Here is a 17,904-nt window from a genome sequence, read left to right on the forward strand (position 1 = left end):
TCATTTATATTATTAGAAAATGCATTTAGTTGCGAAGAATTTGTGTTACCAGCAATTATTTCTGAATTTTTTTCTGCCGTTTCTAATGATATAGCTTGATTTAAAGCTTCATCCATAGTAATTGTAATATTTTCTAAAAGACGCTCTCGAATTTTCTGAGAACTTATACCTGCAATAAATGCTCCTCTAATCGTTTGTTGTTCGTGTTCTTCGGCAGTAACATTTCGGAAGATACAGTCATGAGCCAAGAGTTTCAAAGCTCGTGAATATTCGCAAATTGTTTCTTCCGGTCGCTGTTTTCTTGTAATTAGTATGTGCCGTGCTAGAACTTCGTTTCTAGGTTTTATGTAGATACTATCAAGTAATTTAATAGCATCTTCGTAAAATTTACAATCACGAATATATGAAAAAATTGTTGGAGCTAAATGATTTACCAACAACATCAGTTTCATAGAGTCAGGAGTATTAGTGGAGATTTCTTCTGATAAAAAATTGTAAATGTAAATCGCCAATGAGTCCATTTTAAGTCCGAATTGCTAGAATTCGGTTCTATGTCAAATCTGTCTGGTCGGAGATAGCGAGACATTGTGCCTTGTGAAAATGAATGTGTAGTATCGACAGAATCCTCTTGAGACATGTTAAAGTTAATTAAATTGATACATAAATGACAAAACCATAAGAGAACTTGGCTTTAATTAACTTTAAGAATTGTACATAATAAAGTGACATTACATTTGACAAGATAATCGAATACTATAATTTCTTCATAAATTACACGTCAAATGTTTATGATTTATTTTCATTCTACAATCTTTATTTAATTTGTAGATTATTTTTATTCAGTATTTTTAGCTATATGTTTTAATCAAAAATAAACAACAGCAACAACAGTACTTGTGGATATATAGCTTTTTAAGAAACATTGGCCAGTTATAAATGGTGTATAAACATTAAAATAATTAAAAAAAAATCATTTATCAAAATTTTATGTTAAAAAACGTACGATAAGTTTTAAAAATATAAAAAAACCATATAAATTATAAAAATTGCAAAATACACTAGAAAAGGATTAAGGGTAATTAATTTGTGTTAATATTATATATGTTTTATTATAGCGTAACGTATTCAAAAGGAATCATTAGCTGTCATCCATTTTGATTAACAAAATCTGATCTGATTTACAAAATGAAAATCCAATTAAAATAAACTCTATCTACATTAGCTTAAGATGTACTTTTCAATCCACAATAACTTAATTTTATGCGTATAACGATCTTTCGAAGCTGCAGACTATTTTATTTCTTCGAAGGATTATCATTTCCTTAAAACTAGTTCTTCCCGTCGACGTAGACGTCAAAATCTACGGCTAACATCATGGACGCCTTTAGGACGTGCGTAATCAGAACCTCATTGGACTCTCAAAATCTAGCTCGAAACTTAAAAGGTTACCTATCCAAAAAACTGACACTATAATTAAACAATAAGCATGAATCATAAAAGAGAAAGGTTTAATACTCCCACTCTCAAACCCATGTTGCTGAAAAACCATATAGGACCCTCATTTACACTTAATATATATAAATATTTGTGTGTGTATATGTTATGTCATAATCAAAGTCCTGTTCTATTTTTTTAGGCTGACCATGTCTGTATTACCTCGTGGTTACGAATGTCATCGACCAGCACCAAGATATGGATACGTGAAAGGAGAATATAGCATCTATTACAAGAGACCACGTTACGGGCAACCTCGGCCACAGCCGTTTCAAAGAGAAACCGCGCCGTACTGTGGAGGGCCTAGTAATGCACCTAGAGAAAGGTAAATCAAAATTCATATAATTTTAAACATTTCCTTATTTTCTACTATAAAATAGTACATATGTTCTTCTGACCAACAATACCCTCTGCGACCACTGTTGTCAATCTCAACAGTAACTAGTCACCTACCCAATATACAGCACACACTTGTAAACACAAGTCTCTCTTATTCCGATGATGATGGATGGCAATCAGAATAACAGAGAATAAGGGAGCATGGAGAGTGTTCAGGCAAAGACTAACCACTTTACGTGATTGCCGCGAGTGATACTGCGAACTTCCTAACTTCGGACTGGTACTAAAATTTCTAGATAGAATAGAATAAATTCAGAACCTCTAGATTTGTAGCCTGACAAGCTAGACCAATTATTCTTTAATACATTAATTTATAATTTAGTAAAAATTTTATACATATTCAATCAAAATGTCTCGGAATACATTTTAATAGAAAAAATAGCACACATACATACTTACAATAATTCTTTAATACTAGATAGTATTGAGAGATCAGTTAGTAAATATGGTACATTTTTGTGCATACAGACCCTGTTGCTACGATTACCCATGCAAAGCGGATTGTTTTAATCACGGAGCAGTCACCAGGCCAAGCGGCAGATACGCGAGGACTGTCTGGTATCCAGGCGAGTGTTGTCCGGTGGTGCCACCTTGCCAAGCTTTCACCTGCCCTAATCCACCATATCACCCTTGTTGTGTGTCCACGGTCAATAAGTTTGTTTAAAATTGGAACGTTATTTAAGTGCTAAGATGTTAACCGTTTGTTTAACGACTACAAACATCGTCCATATAAGTTTTAAGTCGCATGTGATTTGTATACAGTGTCGTAATAAATGTCGCCAATTGATTTAAGATATTTTTTGTTTGATTAATGCCTTGATGTGACAAGGTCCTATTCATAATAAAATATTTATTAAATGGGTCATACAAATTGACTTGTCTTAAATACAATTACAATAAAAAATACTGTTTAACATTATGTAATAAACAATATTTATTATATTTAACGTTAATAAAAGCTTATATCTATCGAGTACATTCTGAGGTTGGAAATTAGACACATGGGACCATGTTATAACACATTCCATTTGAAGAACTTTTCCTGAAACTATCGGAGGGAAGAATTGTTGAACTTCAAATTCATAATTATGCGCAGTTTGTACAATAAACCAAATCGGTACTGTACATATCACAACAATTAATCAATTTACAGGTCTGGATGTTCTGTTGCAACAAAGCATTATATATACATACATATATAAATATCTAATTATTATCCAAATAAAATAAAATAAAATAAAAATCTATAATTTAATCCGTGGGACAAATTAAATTCTAAGGAATTGTAAAAAATTAAATTACGTAGCGTTGATGAATGGAAACTTCGACCACGTCCGCATCAAATCGGATATTATCGCCTTCTTCAAATACTATTACAGTATAAACAATCTACATGTTATGACTGACTCTACCACAGAGCCTCATCACACTGGGGTAAGGTGCTGACACTCGAAATCAAGCAAGTATAAATCATGATCAAGACTATTTTTTTTTTATTTATTAAATAGAAACAAATAGGTTTTATGATGGACTTATTAATTATTTTATTCATTTTACTAATTACTTTGGTGTACCCTAGTTTTGCTATAAATAATTTTATATACAAGTGCATCATAATAAATTCGTATTTTTTTTTAAAAAAAGAGATTTTTATCGTAATTAAATTTTGGCTAGACATTAGCTTTATCCTATTATTACATTATTAAGTGAATAAATTTTGTAGTAATAAATTAAAAATATGTTCAAAATTTAATGTAATACATTTCTGACATTTAAACAAGGTAGACGTTTGATGCGACTGTTTTGCAATAACGTTTCGTCGATGCCACTTGGCTAGGCAATGGTTATTGCTCCATCTTATTCCAGCTCACTTGTAGAAGGATTGGTACATGTTCCAACACGTATTTCATCTGATTGACATTTTTTTTCTTTTATAATAGGTAGGAAACGGGCCACCTGATCTTTAGTGGTTACCACCGCCCATTGCCAATGCGCCACCGATCTTGAGAACTAAGATATTATGTCCCTCGTGCCTGGAGTTACACTGGCTCTTTCAACCTTCAAACCGGAACACAACATTATTCGGTACTGCTGTTTAGCGGTAGAATATCTGATGAGTGGGTGGTACCCAAAGCTAATACATGTTGACTTTCAGGCATGATTACTTATACATATATAATTGTTTTTAACTGACGTATTTCAAATATTGTAAAAGAGTAACTACCGAGTGTCTTGCCGGTTCTTCTCGGTAGAATCTAAATTCCGAACCAGTGGCTTTACGTTTAATACAGTTCTGTAAAATGACGATTCAAAGGCCTACTTAAATAAAGTATGTTTTTATTTTAAAACAAAAAATAGGCCTATAAATATGAATGATTATGATGGCATATTTGAAGGGCATGAATTTTCATGTGCTTATTTTGTGTTTATAATTCATCTCATGCTCGGCGATGAAGGAAATCAACCTGAGGAATGTAGGTATCCTCATCGTATGTATTATTTAAATAAAATTCTGCCGCATGCACCCGCATTGGAGCAGCGAGCTGGAAAACGCTATCCTCAAAGGGAGAGGAGACCTCAGGCTTTAGACGTAGCAGTGAATCATTTACAAGCTGTTATTTTACTATAAACTAACCATATCAACCTTTTTCATAGAAATTAAAACAAAATGGTTATTGAAAAATTTTGGGGATTTAACCTTAAATTCCTCAGTCGAAGTCGGGTCGGGTATTGTGTAGTAAGTAATGTTATTGCTATTCTGCTAGCACTTCCCGCCTACATACTGTTCCCCCGAGCGGTGAGCAGTTGTTTAAGAGCGCTTTTTGAGATCAGTTGGCTTTATCCGTTTTGGCTGCGTTCGTATTTGTGCAATCAGTTGCGCGTATTGTGTATTAAAATAAACATTACCGATCAAACAGTTATCGCTTTCGAATTAAATCGCGAATGTCTGGTGCGGCATAATGCTTTGTTGTTTTTTATTAATATCATTTTGTTTTTCTGGTAAGACATTAATATTATTTTTTTAATACAACTTAATAAAAATATAAATCGACGACCAAGTTCATAATTATAATAATCAGTAATTATTATTTATGTAAATATTCATCGAAAATCATAAAATATTTTTTCTTCAATTATTAACCTTCGTCTAGATACGTTACTGTCTATCTTTAAGTTGTTATCATTGTATAATATGTGACTTATTATCTTTAGTTCCGTGGTTTTAAGATCTAATTAAAATATTGTTTAGGTCTGAAACGCGAGAGAGACCACCCACTTCTGTAGTTTTTGTAGTGTCTGTACTTTATTAAATCAAATACATTTTATGAATAAAATTATTCAAGTCCTTTACAAATTATCTCCTTGTATACCCGTCCATGTTACAGAAGCATTTATGTATTATTTATGTACAGTAAATATAGGTAAATATTTTTTTATTTATATAACGTTATTTTGTATACAAAAACAAAACAACTTCAATGAACAATGATAAATTGGAACGAGTAGAAAAGGCACGCTCATCCCTTAAAGAGGTTTATTTCAAAATAACCAAGAAAAATTTTCTACTTAACCTTCTTAACCAAGACAGAGTTTGAAGATGAGCTACCCAGGGTAATTGCAGGTACAAGGGACAAAATATCTTAGTCCCTAAGGTTGGTGGCGCATTGGCGATGTAAGAAAGGGTTAATATTTCTAAAGTAAATAAAAAATAATATTTAACTGTAAAATTGCACATCTGTACAATAATTTCAAATTATAGTGTAATTCAAATGAGTTATTTTTTTATTAAATTAATTGACTATAGTTTTTAATCACTGCGAATTTGTTTAAAACAAAACAATAAACAAAATCCTTTGAGTGACCTTTTTCCAGGTTAATAAATACTAGATAATAGGCAGCACGTATCTACATCACTTTTAGCGTTTTACGCAAACAAAAAATATATTAATAAATAATTATAATAATATTATAATCCCTCCCCAGTCGTCAAAAATTCATTTTAGGGAATTATATTACGTCCTCGGACTATCGCTGTATATATTTTTATAGCTTTTGGGGTCGTAGGTTTTAGGTATAAAAAGTAGCCTATGTCTTTTCTCAGAATTCAAGTTTGTTTCATACTCATTTTCATCAAATCCAGTTCAGGGGTTAGGCCCTGAAAGCGAAACAGACAGACGGACACAAGGAAATTGTAAATTTATGAGTGACAAGCAAGGCGCCACGCACCCTTTAAAAATAAAATAAAGTATGTACAATATTAAAAATAAGTAAAATAATAAAATAAAGTTTATTTTAAAAGGATGAACAATTTACGTATAACAACTATTTTACATTACCTAGTTACCTAAATTAGTGCCGAGACATTCAAATTTGTTGTTGACATAATCATTAAATGTTATCTTCTTGCGTTCCACCTGCGTATCCAAGAGAAGCGGACTCTGCCACTTACATTGTTTAGAACCTCTACACACTTTGTTTCGGTCGTGGTCGCAAACTTTATTCGCTAAAAAAACTATTTTACACAAAGAAATGACTCATACGTACTTCACAAAGTCCTTAGGCAAGTTTTTTTAATTAAATTATTTATCAATGTTATTTCAAACACGATGATATCATAATTACGCATCACTAAAACAGGTTCTGCATTAAGATTATACATATTTTATGAACATTATTTGCAAATGTACATGGAAGAGTATTTTTTAATAATCATTCGCTACAAACTGTAGAATCACTACAAGTTTGTAGGTAATTATATCATCCGTTATAAATGTTTGTGATGTAATAAAATATTTAATACATATGTATATATACTCGTACAGAAATGCAGGAACTGCGTGTCACAAACCGTGCTTCAATCGCATACTGCAAACTTTGGTATGTGACACAGTTATTAAGAGATTTCTACTTGGTGGTAGGGTCTTGTGCAAGCCCGTCTGGGTAGGTACCACCCACTCATCAGATATTCTACCGCCAAATAACAGTACTCTGTTTTGTTGTGTTCCGGTTAGAAGGGTGATTGAGCCAGTGTAATCACAGGCACAAGGGACATAACATCTTAGTTCCCAAGGTTGGTGGCGCATAGGTGATGTAAGGAATGGTTAATATTTCTTACAGGACCTTTGGCTATGGGCGGTGGTGACCACTTACCATCAGGTGGCCTATATGCTCGTCCGCCAACCAATGCCATAAAAAAGTGGATATTATTATTAATAAAAAAAAAAACTATACAAAGAAGAGAATGGCAATATTGGGTGCACCCAAGGGGAAAGGAGGGGCTGAATAGTGGTTGCACCCAGTATACGTCTTAAGCATAACAAGCGCTCGAGTGCAAGCAGTATTCTGGTAATTCAGTAATACCCCTTCCCTCAAAAATGAGTTTTAATTGACCTGTGCCACACAGATGGTCCAAAACAAGGTCCGGGTTTTTGCACCTCCTACCCTCTGAATAAAAACGCTTTCCACTATTAGATCGTAAATTATCGTTTATTTTTTTTAAATTAACATATCAAAGAACATCTCTATCATGATTTATTTATAACAGTTTCAGTGGCGATAATTATACCCATTTAAACAGAGAACCCTGCCAAATTTACGCTATTCTGTAAATGCACTCATTTTGAGATTATAGCTAAACTTTATTTTGACTTTTCAAAACGTATCGTATTATAATAGGCCCTTTATATAACTTCAGTCTTTTGTAAACTTTTAACGCGTCAACTGCCTAAAGATACCACGGAAGTTTGGCTCTAACATTGTCGTCGTATCTTACGCACGAACTTGAGCTTCTATGAAATAGTTCAGCTTGTCGTTTGTACATGATTAGTAAGATTCTAAACTGATACCATACATTGTTTATTGCCATTTGTTATTGGCAGGCGATTTCGTGGACAATCATTATTAGGAGTTTAATTTTTAATGTGTTTACACTTTCACAAAAATATTATTATTATTAGCCGTTCGCAGCCCACTAACCTACTGAAATAAATACCATACATCTGTTCTTCATAATATATTTCAATAGCAAATGTATTTGATATGGGAACTATCAGAACACAGAGTAAGATTATCAGTAGGTATGTGGGAAGCGTCATTGCTTGAAAGTGTGCCATTATATTTGCATCAGGCGTTTTGTGAATGTATATATTTCTCAACAGTTACAAAAAAGCTTACTAATATGAAACTATAACTATCTGATGTGTTTTATGCAAACATTTGTGTGAATATTTGTTACTCATATTTAACGGATTTGGAACTTGATTAATACATACATGTAGTAGGTATTTATTTAACAAAAGGGAGACAACAAAAAATTCGCGACACAACGTTTCGATTTAGAAATTTTGTAGGCAAATATTCGACTTGCAAAAGCTTAGATTTCCTACCAAATTATGCGTACAGGCGTGAAATAAATTAAAAAAAAATTCAACCTTCCTAGAAACGTTACTCGTTTTTTATTGTACAGAAAGTAATATTTAATCTAAAACCGATTGCTTCCTCATCATATATCAGCTACCGAGGTTATTTGTTTAAAATTAAAATGTAGAGATAATGTAATCAAACTATTATATGTTCGAGATACAGATGTTTGATTTTTTTCGAGTGTTTTATATTATGATTTAAGTAGGCAGACGGGCAAATGGGCCAGCCGCCACTGGCCTAAGGCATTGACACTGAAAGAAATCTTAACCATTCCTGACGTCGCCAATGCGCCATAACCTTGGAAACGAAGATTATGTCCATTGTGCCCGTAGTTACACTGGCTCACTCATCCTTCAAACTGGAACACAGTAATACTAAGTATTGTTGTAAAGTGGTAGAGTGAATGATACGTACCCAGACTGGAATATACCAAGTAACTTAGTAATAGAGAAAAAATAAATACTGATTATTTCCACTTGTCGAGGGCTCAGATTTCGAATAATGTATGTTGAAGGAGGTTGTGGAGTGGATTCAAGTGTGCAGGTGTTAAGTAAATTTATCGGGATAAAAAGTAATCTATAGGTACACCTTTGCCAGACTATAATTAACAAATTTGATTCATATCCGTTGAGCCTTATGAACGTGATCAAATAACAAACATCCATCCAAAATATCGAATTTATAATATTAGTAAGATAAACCACATTACAGGCTCTTTCATATTGCACTAAGCATAATATAACTGATAATACGACTTCCAATAATAGGGTATTGATATTCTGTAAGTACTCACTTCGCATCTAATTCGATATATTGAAAACATTCTTACGGTGATACGCTGTTCTATGCGAATCATTTAAATGCTTATATGATAAAAGTCAATAACGCATATTACATTGAAATTTCAAAATTGATGATTCTCGAATTAGTTCTTACAGAATAGTCCTACGAAGGAGTTTGAAATAAAGTCACAAATACATTTCGTTATTGTTAATCGAGATTTTTTTTTTACATTAATTAGTGTTGAATCGAAATATCGATAGTTTTATGTTATTGTTCTTTTTTAATCTATTTTGTTAGTAGTGTTACTATTATTTATATATTTCATAAGGTCAGCTCTAGCAATAAACGTATCCTATATTAATTTCCCTCTGCTCCGTCTCTAGTTACTCTTCTGATTATAAATATATTAACATCAGCTAAAATATAATAATTTGAATTTAAAAATTGTTTTAGGAAGCATCGCTGCGCCAAGCCATGCGGACATAGACATCGGCAGGTTAGCGATGACGCACGACATTTTATGTTTATACATTTTATAAGAATTATTAACACCATTTTAAACTGGAATAGCGACGTTAACATTATTTTAATCCAATAAAACTCATTATTTTATTGTTTTAACAAACATGTTTAACGTAGTAAAAAATTTTATTCTAGAATTTCATTTATGCTCTATCATAATTTCCGCATATTTTTGCGTTTACGTTACAGTTGTTAGGTTTACTGGCATGCACTGGAATAGGCATTTATAAATACAATCACAAATACCCTCGAAAATAGCAGTGTCTGCGTCATTGTACATCATAAAACACTTTATACAAAGCGTACGAAATCGAACATTATTATTACGACTTACAAACTTTGGAATTTTCGAAAATATACAATTACGAAAGTTTAATACACTTTTTCTTCATTCGAGCGCTATCATTTCTTCATTTACATGTGCTTTTGAATTATTTATCATCATTATAAAATATCTATCAAAATCCGAGTATACAATACAAGAACAAGGCGAATGAGGTACCTACGTATGCCTCATTGGTGGATTTTAAAAAACATGTTAGCTCGTTTTCAGCGCGACACTTTTTTATGACGTTTGTCTTTTGATCACTAATAAATGCGTTCGTCTTATCCCAAACGTCTTTCCTGAAAATAATGACACTTAGAAATATGCGTAACTAGTTAATAAAAGTAGTAATTGTCTTTGTTATTAACTTAGTGTTTTGGTTAATGTTAGACACCGTCACAGTAAATAATATTTATATAAAGTATTAAGTGACTTGCGAGACTAGAGTCATATATGGCAATAATACAACTAACTTGTCGATATAAATGAAATCTAAATTTTACTTTTCGGTTAATGCAGCGTCCAGACATGCCCATTAACTGTGAGCATCTAAATTATGTGCTCGAAATCGACAGTTTTATGTCTCTGTGTATATAGTTTCGTGTTTATTTTGATAATAAATAAATGCTTTATGAAAAAATAATGAAACTAAAGTAATCGTTAATTGGTTCTATAATAATAATAATAATGTTTATTTCATCAATAACCAACAAAGTACAATGACATCACAAAGGTTGACTTCTTCTAAACTTCTTCTATTCTTTAGTACTTCGTATCGGAATGTATGAATTTCATTGATCAATCTTTTTATATATTATTACTAATTATTATATTATGTTATAAATCTTAACCTTAACCTTTGTCCTTAAAGCATTTTTAAATTCTTAACCCATTATTGCGGATGTTAACCCGGACAAGACCGACTGAATTTTCATTAACTTATTTAGTATTTATGATCGTAACTCATTTCGTGCACGGCTGATAACGTTACTATTGTGATGTTAACATGCGTCTGGTGAATTAATACACAATATCAACCAGCAGCATGGTAGAATAAGCTCCAAAACATCCACCGAATAGAAGATTTGCCCATGAGTTGATGCTTTTACTTAAATTAAAATATAAGCAAATCAAAAACCAAATTTGCTATTACCAAGTTAGCTATCTTAAGTCGTAATTTTACAACATAAAATAAATTTAAATTGACCACTGTTGCAGAATATGCTTTATTTATTTTAATATACATTGTATTATTAAATGATTATATATGCGGCATTAAATCAAAGAATATACTAACTTATTACCTGTAGCATTTTTTGTGTAGTACGTTTTATTTGTTATTGTCTTTTTGTAACGAGAGAATTAAAGTTTTAACTGAAAAAACTAAAACTGTTTTCCTGACTTCTCGTTTTGTGCAAAGCTTTATTTTCATTATAATGTATTTTTTACATATTTGAAAGAAAATCTTTCCACAAAATTACAATTGCTACTTTTTTACAGTATTCCAACAACATACACGTTCCGTGGACATCACCCATATTTTTCGCATAACAGCCGGTCTCTGGAAACCAATCAGATTTACCAAACAAATGATTACAATGATAAAAGCATCGGATTCGCCAAACGACAATCACCGTTGCAAATTTCATATGCACCGAAGACCATTACCCAATATGACGAAAAAATCCCGCTCAAAGTGCACGAACCACGGGAAGATCCGAAACTTTTCTATCAATCCGATATATATCTTAAAGACATTAATGGCCGCAATATAAATCAAGAAGTAGCATCCATATACCCTGGAAGACAATACATTCCAGCTGATGAGAAATATCGCGTGCCGAAACATTTGCTAAGAAGTTATTATGAAAATCATTCTTACGCTCCACGTACGTAACAATCTATTTCTTTTTATTTATGTGAACACATAAGCACTATCCATATAGTGCTTCTATTGTATTGATGATTCTCAGTAATCTTCGTGTTTCGGGTGTCGTCGTGTCTCTATCAAATGCAGTTTGATTTCGGAGTAGGTATATAGAGTTGTCCCTTTTTTATATATGCAACTGAAATTACTTTTAAAAATAACAACTACATAGACACGTCGTAGCTTAATTTTTTACCTACTTTTATTAAATTTCACAATTTTCTTAAGCTGCTAAAGTCGCAGGCACAATAGCTAATTTACAACGATAACTTATATTTTCAAAGTAATTAAAATGAATCATAATACCTAATTAATAATTATATATTAAAGTATCAAATAAAATTTATATGAATATTTGCATGCCATATGCATAAATATGCCATACCAATATTTCTAAGATTAATTCATAAAACACAAGCACTAAGTTGGTAAATTGTTATCTAAAATTATAGACATCTAATATTATAAAAATATATCATCATCTATAGATAAATAATTCTATAAAAAATAAAAAAAAATCCTATCACACTTAATAGAATTGATAATACTTAATCACAATCTATAATCCGTATATTGTTAACCGACGAAAAAAATAATGAATTAAGAATTATATTTTTTCAAATATTATTACAACGATAAACAATTATTTAAGTTGGTACCTTCATAAGCTATTTTGTTACATTTCAGCACAAAAAATTTGCATACAGTGTCCCCGCGATAGAACATTAGTAGCCAAAGTAGGAGCCGACCGAGTATTCTTTCAAAGTCCTACACTAAAGACATGTTCAGGACGTAAAGCACCTACAAATGTTCGCTTTGTCCACATGTACGGAGCTAAATTTGGAACATTACTTGAACGGGGTTCCCACGTGGTACTCGGCAGACTCATGTACAAGAATCAAGTGAGTAACACGTTACAAGTTTGTATTGATTAATTTCACCTTCATCTATAATAATATTTGTGAGAGTATAATCTTCCTACTGAACTTTATATCAGTTCAACCAGATTAGGCTGAATCTTTGAACATACATTTGATGCGAAGATTCAGATCAATGGTAGAACTGTTTATTATTACATTAGGTTTAAATACAGGTTTGGTTTGATTTGAAACATCTATTGGCACGCCTTTGTGATAAGACTGAACCATATGCCGTGACGGCAAAACGCATAACGCTGTCCTCTGCCGTCATGGTTCCTAGTGTCTACGTAGGGCGTTTACTATATGTTGCTTTAATTTATTATAATAATAAAATATTTATTTTTATTAAGAAGCTATTATGTTTTATTTATTTTTGAAATAAAGAGCACAATATTTATTTATTGTTTCATTTAATATATGTACTTAAATATACACATCATATTTTGAAAGCAATGTAAAATCAACTGGCTCTCTTCGGGATGTTTTTAACAAAGTAGGAATACTGACTGTTGCGTCACAGTATATTTACAACAATATTATGTATATTCACAGTAGCATTGATCACTTTGATAAAATCAGTGATAATCATTGTATGTGCACAAGAAGTAAGGATAAGCTTAGAACGCTAAGTTTCCGACTCCGCAAAGTCAATAAATCATTCTTGGGGCAAGATATCCGCTTCTATAATAAAATTCCGCAGACATTTTTAACTTGGCCGTTTCATAGATTCAAGGCAATTGTAAAAAATACATTGGTAAAGAAGGCATTCGATACAAGAGTATATTGATGATAAAAAAGCGTGGAGTTAATGCTTGTTGACTTCCAGGCAGGACATAACATACATATATAATTGTATTTAACTAACATGACTGTATTTTTAGATATTGAAAAAGAATAACTACTGAGTTTCTTGCCGGTTCTTCTCGGTAGAATCTACATTCCGAACCGGTGGTAGCTTTACTTTAAATAGTTTGTTAAACGACGATTCAAAAGTGCTTGTAAAAGTCTACTTGAATAAAGTATATTTTGATTTTGATTGAAAAAATATAAATTTATTTAATTTTAGAGTGTCCAGCATTGCAAGATTCAGGTGCATGTTATCGTTCAAACTTGTCCAACACCGAAGTATTTGATATCGCATTGCGAAGACGAATACAAGCCATGCAATTTCACATGTCGTGACAAAACATTAGAATTACAAGGAGAGTCCGCTTTATTTTGCGGTGAAGATATGAAATGGGAAGGCTTTCTACCGCATTGTAGAGGTAAAATAAATAATTACTTTTAGGTACATAACGAACATTCCTTAGTTCTCCATTCTTAGTTCACCTCTATGTTACAAAATGTCTATAATAATTAAAAAATGATTAATTGCTAGAGGCGGTACTTTTATTATCTAGATATTATTTTATAGACCAATTAAACATATTTAAAAATTATGATGTCTCCAAAATCGACTCGAAAGCAATTAATTAATTAACTGCGCAGAACATTTTATTGTGCATAAGTTTATTTGTAAACAAAAATGCTCTCTCATAAATCATCAATCTAATGCATCCGAAAAGAGTAATGGCGCAAAACCAGTGACTTTATTATTATTAGAGAATTTCGTGGTAGAGATTGCAGTGCTAAAGTATAATTTTACTTAACTCGTGCGCTATAAAATCACCTTCATTTAATTTACCTTGAGAATCGACGCCATGTCCGAAGTCGGTTACAAGGGTGTCACCTAATAGATTAATATCCTATTAACAAAAACGATGTTTTTGATATGTATTTATAATATTATTAAACAAAAAAAAAATGCTTTAATTCTTATTATGTCATATTTTAGCTCGTAACTGGTGTAAGCCTCTGCCGCCACCAGATAACGGACAAATTAGTTGTAAAGGTGATACAGCAGAACCATATTCGGGTCTTGTGGAGGGAGCCCGGTGTCGAATACGCTGTCCATTAGGCTGGCGATGGAACGACAAAGCTGTTTCTGTCTGTCGACGAGGAACTTGGACAAATATATTAAAGTGCATACCTAAAAAAGAAAAGCAAAAATAGATCTGTATTAAAAAATATTTCTTATCTTTAATTCTTATACTTTTTTATTTTATAAAATATTACAGTTTTTAATAAATAAAAATACCAAAACGAGATTTTTTGTTTTCTTTTCCTGCTAATTAGATTATTCAATACATTTATATATTTGTAATTAGGATCAATTGTAAAATACATTATTAATGCCCCCTAAACTTTCATTTAAAGACTAAGGCTTAATCTTCCCTTAGAACTTCATAAGGTTTTAAAATAAAAAACTTTGAATAAATTTTTGTTTATAAAATAGGTAACGCTTATTTTTTTATATACAAAAGTATATAGAACCTTTTATTTGATGACGTGCACACTCTCTATTTCAGTTACCTAAAAAAGTGCCACTGTAAAATAAAATTTCAAGCTTGCAACACCGTTGCGTTTAAATTTAGAAACGAAATCTGACAGTTGTAGCCGTTAAATGTTTTGAGTTTGGTGCATCAATATATTATAATATTTTTAAACTCAGTAAAGTGTTTCATAATTATTATTGAGGTAGAATATGGAACTTTAATTCTATTTAATTGTTACAAAACTACTGGATTTGTTGTACGATACAATATGGGAGGGAACATAAGTAAATCAAGCACTGCGACGGCTGCACTCACGCAAAAAAACGACTTGGACAAGGACACTAGTAATAACTCCGATCCTCGATCTCCAACGCCTGAAATAACTCGGACTCCTCTACAGGTTTGAAATTATACGTATGCATACAACAGGAAGCTCTCAAAATAACTGCCAAGAAACCATTTTACATTGAACATTTCTTTAAATAAATAAATATTACGTCTATTTTAATTTTAGACAACTAAAAAATGTTAAACTAATATAAATGAAAATCTACGGTCTAATAACCAAATTCCTAGACATGTGTACTTCCTTTCAATATTCGTTTTTTTTACACCATGATTATCGGTTTTGCCGCTCATTTAAACAGACTAATAAATGTTGTATTATAAATAACTATGTACCTATTTATAAAAAAGTATTTGTTTAATTTTTACCGTTGGTGTAATATTTTAAACTCATATGTTTCAGAATAAGAATGGAGCCAAGCATAACATAACGAAGAATGTTGATTTGCGGAAGACTTTTGAAAATGGTAAAACAGAAGAAAAACTTATACACAACAATCCCATTTTATCAGCTGTTATTAAAAACCACTTGCAATCTTATGATCCTCGTTCTCCAACTCAAGATTTCGAAAGAACACCTATAGTCCTTTCATCTAAAATTGAAGACAATCAAAAACTAATTAAAGAAAATAACAACTTTGGGAGTCCGTGCCTCAATAATGATACTATGGAAAATAATAATTATGATTCTTCCTTTGAGATTAATGATGCTAAACCAAGCTTAGCAGTGCCCAAAAACTTGTGTGATGGTTTTTATGACATGACATTAAATGGAACACTAAATGAGACTGAAGAGCCTTTAGGGTCTTCTACTGCTTCCAATGAAGTTATTCAGAATAATATATCCAAGGAATGTGCAGAGCCATCACAACTTTTAGAAACAGACTTTGAATACATAGAAACTGGAACCGAAACATTTGAAGATATTGAAGAGCATATTGAGATTAACAACAAAGATTATGAAACACCAGACTATGATGTTAAAAATGTTCCACTCTTTAAGATTCTACAAGAAGATCCTAGGTCCCCAAGTATTGGTATAGAGCGAACTCCAATAGTAGTCTCCAAAATTGAAGATGTAAGCGAAGAAAATGTTGAAGAAATGTCAGATGACTCTCTCCTAAAAGTATTGCAGACCACAAAATCAGAGCCTCAACAGAAAGAGGATCAAGACGGAATTTTAATATATGAGGATGAATCCATCACTCTTGACAAGACACCAAAAAAATCAAAGTCAGCTAGCAACAGTGGATCCAGAACTCCTTTATCTTGCATGAAAAATAAAGCTGACTCAACACATGCTAGATCCAAATCTACTAACACACTTTATGACTCTATAAACCAAAAAGTGACTAAGTCACAGAAAAGAATTTCACACATTCCAAGACTCAAATCCTTGACGAAACAGTCTTCTTACATTGGTTCAGAGAGTAGCCTTTCATTGAAAAATATCTCAAAGACAATGGCTATTAGTGGTGATTGTGAAAACACACCACCCCACTCGCATCGTGATAGATGGGACAAAGACAATAGTATTGTTCTGTGAGTTTTTGATATGCTTCGCCATATTATAATATTTAATAGTTCATCTAGCAATGGTGCGTCTGCTAGATACCTAAACCAGCATTTTATTTTTCTTTATTGAATTGTTTTAATGTTAATTATTATCCATATAATTCATGATAATTTGTGATTGTATGATATGTTAGATAAATTCTATGTAAGTGATGTGTAATATCAAAATCGTGACATTGAACATTGTTTTAGTTATAATTGTATTGACAATAAATATTTCCAACAATTATTTATTTTTATCTCCCACCCATTAATTATATTAGCACAGTTGCAATTTATTTTTATTAAATAATATCATAAGCCTATACTTATTTATTTTTTATCTTGCTACTGTATTCAACACGAAGATAAAAAAATGCATGAATATTAACATGAACCAAACTAACTCATAGGCCTTATCTTGCTAAAGTAAAACTTAATCATACCAACAAAATCAAACTATCAAACATATATGTATTTTGTGTATTATTACTTTAAAAATTAAATAATATAAGCGTTATTCTGAGATCTGTTTTGCCAGTCATCTTACACCTTGAAAGATATACCAAAAATAAAACATGATAATTCTTGAAACTATTTAAAAATATTGTGTTGCCAGTGTTAATAATAATGTATATTATTTGAAATGGTCAACGGTTAGTTTAAAATGTGTACTTTTGTGTTTCACAGCATGAAAAAAAGTGAAGATTAAAGTTACATTATATTGTGGTTCAGTTTTGTACAACAAGACCAAGATAAAATACATTATTTTCGTTTGTGTGTTAAAATATATAAATAGAATTTCTCTTAATAGTGATTTAGGGAATCGATATACAA

At 31.6% G+C, this 17,904-nt stretch overlaps 3 protein-coding genes and 1 long non-coding RNA gene across 4 annotated transcripts in view; all 4 read left to right on the forward strand.

Annotated features, from left to right (window-relative positions):
- LOC113398275 (septin-7) overlaps positions 1–17,904 on the forward strand; it is a 477,393-nt gene that overhangs the window by 290,894 nt on the left and 168,595 nt on the right. The window lies entirely within an intron of this gene.
- Positions 964–2,689, forward strand: LOC135193479 (uncharacterized). Its single transcript, XR_010309260.1, has 3 exons — positions 964–1,075; positions 1,637–1,819; positions 2,362–2,689. It is a non-coding gene; the product is annotated as an uncharacterized LOC135193479 (long non-coding RNA).
- On the forward strand, positions 6,711–14,935 carry LOC113404389 (uncharacterized; the record flags this gene model as incomplete). Its single annotated transcript, XM_064217586.1, has 6 exons — positions 6,711–6,771; positions 9,553–9,595; positions 11,447–11,835; positions 12,561–12,775; positions 13,860–14,058; positions 14,628–14,935. Coding segments are annotated over 6 exons (1,125 nt in total), but the record flags the coding sequence as incomplete, so codon positions are not given.
- LOC113404388 (uncharacterized) lies at positions 15,261–17,308 on the forward strand. Its single transcript, XM_026645261.2, has 2 exons — positions 15,261–15,568; positions 15,917–17,308. Exons 1-2 carry the CDS (start codon positions 15,437–15,439, stop codon positions 17,057–17,059), a joined length of 1,275 nt encoding a protein of 424 aa, XP_026501046.2. The 5' UTR covers positions 15,261–15,436; the 3' UTR covers positions 17,060–17,308.

Source organism: Vanessa tameamea, chromosome 2 (assembly GCF_037043105.1).
Source record: "Vanessa tameamea isolate UH-Manoa-2023 chromosome 2, ilVanTame1 primary haplotype, whole genome shotgun sequence".
Classification (NCBI taxonomy): domain Eukaryota; kingdom Metazoa; phylum Arthropoda; class Insecta; order Lepidoptera; family Nymphalidae; genus Vanessa; species Vanessa tameamea.